This window comes from Filicampus tigris, chromosome 3 (assembly GCF_054856515.1).
Source record: "Filicampus tigris isolate MCC_2025a chromosome 3, RoL_Ftig_1.0, whole genome shotgun sequence".
NCBI lineage: Eukaryota > Metazoa > Chordata > Actinopteri > Syngnathiformes > Syngnathidae > Filicampus > Filicampus tigris.
The window spans coordinates 8,144,163-8,151,659 of NC_141219.1; the positions used below are offsets into that span (position 1 = coordinate 8,144,163).

Genomic DNA, 7,497 nt, shown 5'->3' on the forward strand with positions numbered 1-7,497 from the left:
GGGGTGGCCATTTTGTCTCCTGTCGACTGAAAATGACATCACAACTGCTCACAACGACCAATCGCGGCTGACCTGTTTTCTGAATCTGAGCCGTGATTGGTCCTTGTGAGTAGTCGTGGTGACATGCGGTTGACTTCCGCTTTAATACTGTGAGTAAAAATGCCGTTTTGCTAGATCATTCACAAGTAGGAAAGATGATGTTGTCCATAAGGAAAACTAAAGTGCAGCTCTATCTAATGTGCAGACCACCTTCAGGAATGTTCAAACACAGTACAATTGCTATGCCTGTTCCATTTATAGAAAACCAAGTGGTTTCATTATACTCTTCCGGTACTTCAAAAGTTAATAACATCTTTTTTTTTTTTTCCACAAAGAGTGACAGTGTGTTGATGCGAGATGGGGTGATGATGACACAAAGCAAAGAAATCAAAGTGCCATCTCACAATACTGTTGCACACAATCCAGAGGCCGTTTGAGTGACACGCATGCTCAAAATGCCGCCTGCCGACTGGGCCAGCTGGACTGAATGAAAAAGCTCAGTGTGGAGCTTTCAAAGCAATAGCGAGCCAGGTGATGACGGCAGCACGCGCACTAATCTTAAACCTTGAGTGCTCAACGAGAATAAAAGAGGCAGATGCCTTTGTGCCTTCCTATACGTATACACTATTCGATTTCTTAGAAGCCATGTAATCTCACAAGCACTTTGGGGTAAAAAAAAACATATGCCTTCACTGTTGGGTGGATGGATTTCATTCTGCGAGCAAGGACGCAGATTCTTTTTTTTTTTCTATTAATGTTATTGATGCTGAGGTGGTCTAAGTGTATTCACAAGCCTTAGTCTAAGTACTGTACACATGAGCCAATTAGACTCATTTCAATGGTTTTATTTTTACTTGCTAATGTTGCTCAGTTTTGAGTGACATATTCAGGGGTGTAAATTTTTTATCATACAACTGTACTGCATCACACTATATTTCGCTGTGCTGAAGAAGGAAACGTCTGTTTAATGCAGTTTAATGCATATTTATATACACTGCACGTGTAACTCATTCACTGCCATTGACGGATTTACTTGTCTTTTCACAGGTATTTATTTATATCTTTTTCAAATTTTTTCAAACGTTAGGGTAAAAGAAGGGTAAATGTCTGTCAGGGAGTGAGTTCAAATTGAGAATTAGTACGAGTCTTTCTAAGTACTTTGCATGTTATACTTAGTGACACAAATTGCTGTTTTATAAAAATATACACCTTTGCTTGTCTTTACATGAGGCCCTTTTCTTTTCTAAACTTGCAAAAAAGTAAATGGTCTTACCTTGGATAAATACCATGGGAAAATGCCATCATAGTTCTCTGGGACACCTATTTTAACATTTGCACCTAAGCAGGATTGAAATATGTTTATCACCACCTGTAAAATAGCAAGACAGGATGTATTTCAGGGACATTTTTCCACGTAGCTTTTTTCCTATTTCAATAAAAATGTTTCATTCAATGCTATATATATCAAAGTAAAGATCTTACTGTGGCTGCAAAAATGAGTTTCGGTCCAGTTCCGCAATTAGCCATGACTACCTATAATTATTAAATCATTTAGACTCATGCGGCTTCAGACAGGAATCAACAGCTTTTTGTTACTGAATACCAAGCATGATATTGTTTCGCGCGTTGTTCTGCGTAACCTATCAAAAGTTAAAAGTGGCCAGTACTACAAGACTCAAGAAAGCCACAATTGGAGAAAAAAACAACAACAAAAAACAAAACACGAAAACCAAGTAAAAAAAAAAAAAAAGAATCTCAATTGTGTTTAAAGGTGTATTGAAGTGAATCTTTTAAGTGAATGTTTTGTTGAATCCTACCTTCTTCAAATGATGAGAGCGTTCCCTTTGAGAGGTGTGAGTAGAGTTTAAATTGGCTGGAAAATAAGTCTTGTTCTTGTACTCCTTCCATAGATTAATGGTTAACACCTTCAAAAAAGCGTGCCTAACTACCATGTTTCCTTCCTGTGAAACCAAAGCCAGAGTAGCATGCATAGTCTTCTATGAATATTCAAGAGGATGCAAATTATAGTAATCAATTTCACTGAACCGAAACATGTTTTCGCTTGCTGAAGGAAAAACAAGAGCTTTTATATTTTTCATTTGAAATTTATTGAAAAAAATATCGAAAACAAAGAAAACCTGAATGTCTACAAGACAAATATAACGTATTGCTTCACAAACCGAACACAGTGTTAAAGTACGACTGTCGTTTTTTTTTCCTCTTCGTTTAACTTGTCCGAGGCACGAACCTGCGTAGCGCCCTTCAAGTAAATACCACCCCAGACTACGTGTGATGCTTTATGTCCTTGAGCATAATGAGATGTATGTATGTTGCATTCAACATCCTTCATGGTACAATTTGACATGAGTGCCTTCCGGTAAAATAGGAAAGGCAATCTTTGCAATCCATTAGGGGGAAAATAAAAAAAAAAGGCCTTAATGGGTTTCTCACCCATGCTGATCATATAATGACAGCGACATTTTAAGGCAGACAAAATGAAATGAATATGCAAAGCTTCATGCACGTGAACACCATTAACATGATATGACAAGTCTTCTATTAATCAAGACTTTGCTTCTGGTGTCTGAAAATCAAAAATATATTTCTGTACAGCGCAATTAGTCCATTTCAGTTAGTGTTTAAAAAAAAAAAAAAAACAACAACACACAGCGTTGGGTCTTCAGAGGCCAAAGGAAAGGAAAAAAAGTCCATGTGTCCAATTTGCTTCTCAAAGAACTGTGAGGTCATGGCATGATTTGGACTTCTGCCGAAAAGCCATCTTCTTGTTCTTTCGTGCAACGATGCGGCCCAGAAATCTTTTGGCTTTCTTGCTGATGCTCTCTCTGCGCCGGCAGTTGGCCATGCGTCGAGCATTCTCCTCTTTGCTGTCCTTCCTCAGGCGGATTTGCCTGACGATGCCCTCAAACAGGTCCTGCACGTTGTGGTGGAGGGAGGCTGACGTCTCGATGAACTTGCAGTCAAACACCACTGCGCAAGCACTTCCCTCTGGAATAATAACGCAGGGGGAAAACATGACTTCTTTGAGAAGATAAACATTTTGTCCAAAGTAAGGGGCAAGTCTCTATTAGTGGCAGTGTTTTGTAACTTTTTTTTTTTTTTTTATGTAAACATTTCCATGGCCTTAAAGGGAACAATCTGTCTAAACCTCACAACTCAACAGCGCAGTGAGATTTGATCATACAAGCCTCAAGTGATTAATATAGACCTTTTTTTTTTTTTTTTTTTTTTTTTATAATAGCAACACGAAAAAGTCCAGCTCACCAAATAAACATTTAGACACAGATGCTTACGGTAATATGTCTTATTAGTCTGGCTGTACTTTACTTGGGTTTAGCGTTACTGACTTACCATCGACTGAGACTTCTCTGGACCTCACCAGGTCACTCTTATTGCCCACGAGGATTATGGGAATATCTTCAGACTGTCTGGCCCTGCGCAGCTGAATCCGCAGCTCTGATGCCTTCTCGAAGCTTGATTTGTCCGTCACCGAGTACACGATGATGTAGGCGTCGCCCATCCTCATGCACTGCTCCTTTAGCCACTGGCTGTTATCCTGCGTATGACACAAAATTGCAGTTTTCATCTTGAAATATTGATGATCAATACGTGCAAATGGGAATGATCATGAACCTCACCTGTTCCCAAATGTCATACAGCACAATAGCTGATTCTTCTTCATCCACCACAACACATCTGTCATAAGTGTTTCCTGAAAGGGAAGAAATAAATATGTTACACCAAAACAGTCCATTTAGGTTTTTTTTTTTTTGCAATGTATGTTCTAGAAGAGATCACAGCTAGTTATGCCCTGCCCTTCGACAGCAAAATTTTGCTTTATGTGTTATACACTTCCGTGATGTGTTTGTGACAGATGAGTGCAGCTCTGGTGCTTGGCTGGAGATGGAAATAGCAATAATCGATAAGTGTACACTCTTGCGTGCAGAAATAAGAAACCACTCCTTCAGAGCAAATTTGCCATTATTGATTCACAATTGTTAGATGCATCCATCCAGATATTTTCTCCTTTGCTTTCCTGTCTAAGGATAACAGGGAGCTGGAGTCCATCTCAGCTAGGCAGTTGCCAATCAAGTAGGGCACATTCAGAAAAAAAAATTAAGAGACCAAAAGAAAAACACTGGAGATGTTAGGGGATTTTAACAAGTTTCATTTTCTGCAAATGTTTTAATTAACAATATTTGATATCTTATAATTGTTATTATTATTAGCTCATACATATGACATACTATACACTGAAAATTACAAAAATCTGAGAATCTTTTTTTTTTCCCCCAGAGCTGTATAAAGACGATGAAATTTCACGCCTTCACTGAGTGTGACTTGAACACACACTACCTGCAAGTCAGGCGAGTGAACTGTTATATTTGGGAAAGTATATCTAATCACAGTAGCTGTAATACACCCAACTGTCTTTAAATGGAGGCGGGCTCTTTCTTGTAATACAAATTTAAAAGTAGCAAAAATGAATAGGCCTACACTACTTTTATGACTAAAAGGTGAATTGGTCAATGGTCAGTACTGTACATGAATTGACCTTTGGTGACACACCGGGCACGATCAGATCGCTGTGGAATGGATGATGACTCATCCTCTTCATGCCATAATTTACCTGCTTCATCGCAGTCGTGACCAGCATCCTCAACTCCACCAAAGACGCGCGCCAGGCTCGACTTGCCCACGCCGTGCTCCCCGAGGAGCACCACCTTGTGCACCTGCGAGTCGGCCTCGCTTCCGGTGGAGATGACCGAGTCCGAGGAGTCGGAGGCGCAGCTGCCCCGGTGTTGTTCTTTCTGGGAGTGCGAGGTGCAGCGCAGAAGCTTGGACAGCTCGTCGCTTTGTCCGTTTGGGTGGACTGCGGTGGCGCGCAGGTCCCTGTCGTCCACGGGCATGCTTCGCCGGTGCAGGTGGGTCATGTTCACGGGGAAGGGCGTGCTGCCTCTCCTCTTGTCCATGCTCCGCAATTTGTCGCTCTTGTTCAAAGTCATTGCTTTTAATACAGGGGACCTGTACAAACACGGACCAAGTCTTATTGATGTAATCCAGGTACGTTTAAACAATCGTCTAGTTGTTCATCATATTATAACCTCACCGTTTTAACTATACTAAATAGTGTATCAAATCACTTACTCGGTTGTGCTAAATCCGACGATGTCAAGTCCAGTAATCCTGCAGTGCCTTTCTTTCTGTGGCCACCGCTCAGTTTATTTATACAGAAGCGAATGTGACGTCACAGGGAATCGCGGCCCATGCTTATTATAGTAGTGCGTAATGGCAGCATCACCGAGCGGGGGGTTGGGGGGTGGGGGGTGGGGGGGCGGTGGTGGATGCGGTGACTGGAAGAGCGGAGGAATTTCCCTTCCGTCAAGCCAAATGGAGCATCCTACTCCTACGAGGAAATTTGTGAAGGGAAAGCCCACTAAAAGCTACATGATATAAATAATTAATTCACGGGGTAAATTTAGATACGCTGAACGGTATCTCCTCCGATTGAAAGATGTGCTGGCAATCCATAAAGCGCAATGTGCACGTGAGTCATCCATGCGCTCGATCAGCATATCATCAAAGACAACAAAAGCAGGCGTTGTCTGCTCAAAACGGTGCAGCATATTCCGGAGGACAATGATAACTCAGGAACTGTATTTGTTCATTACAAGTATTTGCCCAATATTACGTGCTGCTGGCGATCTTCTCATTCTACAGCTACAACAACGTTAGACAGCATTAAATATGAGATCGTTATCAAAGAGTCGGCCTTTACCAAAATAATGATTAATTCAGATTGACACTGACAGCGGTATTAACATATGCGTTTATTGCAATAGAGGAAAAATAAACATTTCTCATGTCAGTTTCACCTGTAATCTAAAAAGACTGCAACTTGAACACATTTCTGCGCGGCACCGTGCAAAAGTGGGCATTGTGATCTCGAAGGCATAACATTTGATGTACCTCATTTAACTGGTGGAGAATGATTTGGCTCGTGAGTGTACGTCATCGTTTTTCACAATCAACACTACTTCTTGACCACCAGCGTGTAGGTGAATGGCTTACTGTCGAGTGTGAGCTGTTGCTTCTCTCTTGTGGCATCATGATGTACTGCAGGCCATTCCTTTTTTATTTTTTTAATTTGTAATTATTTTTTTTTACGCAACGGAATTAAACGAGGGAGGGTAATCAGGCAGATGTAGAACTAACCTAATGTAAATGTGTCTGTTGGGCATGAAACCTGATTGAATGTCATGTATTATGGGATATGACACCAATTTTGATCTCCTAGCTATTATGGAAGGCACCATTTTATTATTATTCAGGAGATTGGTTGCCAGTCTTTATACGGTTTGGGAATTAGGGTACACACACCCGCAGGTATGCAAAAAAAGCGGGAACGGAGGGCAACACCAAAGGAACACACAAACGTGATATAACATTCAGAGAATTTGAATTTGTAGCACTTCATATTGCTGCAGCTTACAGCACTGTATGCAGAAATTGGATTTGTTTCTACATCCAATCATTTCAGTCTCTATGTGCTGCTATAAAAATCTGATCTGCCCAATGCTTCCAGAATCAGTTGTGAAGGCAAATCTAAAACTACATTCATAATGAAACTTAACTCATATTCCACGTTAGAAATGACAAAATGGCCGCCACCCCAGATGCCTAACAACGGGTGGCTTTTGCTGCTTAACTCATATTCCACAAACGCAATATTAAACAAAATGCTGTGTTTCAACCATTGGGCCTGCTGGGAACATCCATCCAGCCATTATCGATACCGCTTATCCTCACAAGGGTCGCGGGGAGTGCTGGAGCCTATCCCAGCTGTCTTCGGGCAGTAGGCGGGGAACACGCTGAATTGGTTGCCAGCCAATCGCAGGACACACAGAGACAAACAAACATCCGTACTCACAATCACACCTTGGGGCAATTTAGAGTGTCCAATTAACCTACCAAGCATGTTTTTGGAATGTGGGAGGAAACCGGAGTACCCGGAGAAAACCCACGCGGGCACGGGGAGGACATGCAAACTCCACACAGGGAGGCCGGAGCCGGGATCGAATCCAAGACCTCTGAACTGTGAGGCGGACGTGCTAACCAGTCGACCACCCTGCTGGGAACATATTTTTGAAAAAAATACCGGTATGTTTGGGTTGATTTCCCTTTAAACCAATATTTCCAATTCAACCTCGCCATTGTATTGGATTCTCCTCCGTGCCATACTTAATTAGACGCAATAATGACCAGGTACAAAATGCACACCCGCCACTTAAATTTTCAAGTTACACATTCCCAACATAAGTTAATTTTTACTGTTAAATTACTCCTTATTTTTGCAAGAAAACAAGATTGAGGGTGACATCCATTCTAAAATGAATCTTGAAATGTTTCATAATACAGCAATTAAAATGCCCACACAGA

At 41.3% G+C, this 7,497-nt stretch overlaps 1 protein-coding gene across 1 annotated transcript; it reads right to left on the reverse strand.

Moving 5' to 3' along the window:
* Window positions 1-2,252: 2,252 nt before the first annotated feature.
* Window positions 2,253-5,242, reverse strand: rrad (Ras-related associated with diabetes). The gene is made up of 5 exons (XM_086025748.1): window positions 5,206-5,242; window positions 4,688-5,082; window positions 3,696-3,769; window positions 3,409-3,613; window positions 2,253-3,045 (listed from the first exon to the last, which is right to left on the reverse strand). The coding sequence occupies exons 2-5, from the start codon at window positions 5,061-5,063 to the stop codon at window positions 2,768-2,770; spliced, it is 933 nt and encodes a 310-aa protein (XP_085881874.1). The 5' UTR covers window positions 5,064-5,082; window positions 5,206-5,242; the 3' UTR covers window positions 2,253-2,767.
* Window positions 5,243-7,497: the final 2,255 nt, after the last annotated feature.

Excerpts from the sequence above, each read along its gene's own strand:
- rrad (XM_086025748.1), bottom strand. The coding sequence starts at position 5,063 with ATGACTTTGAACAAGAGCGACAAATTGCGGAGCATGGACAAGAGGAGA. Across the intron at positions 3,770-4,687 it reads TCACGACTGCGATGAAGCAG|GAAACACTTATGACAGATGT; the intron begins GTAAATTATGGC and ends CTTCCCTTTCAG. Across the intron at positions 3,046-3,408 it reads CAGAGAAGTCTCAGTCGATG|AGGGAAGTGCTTGCGCAGTG; the intron begins GTAAGTCAGTAA and ends TTATTATTCCAG.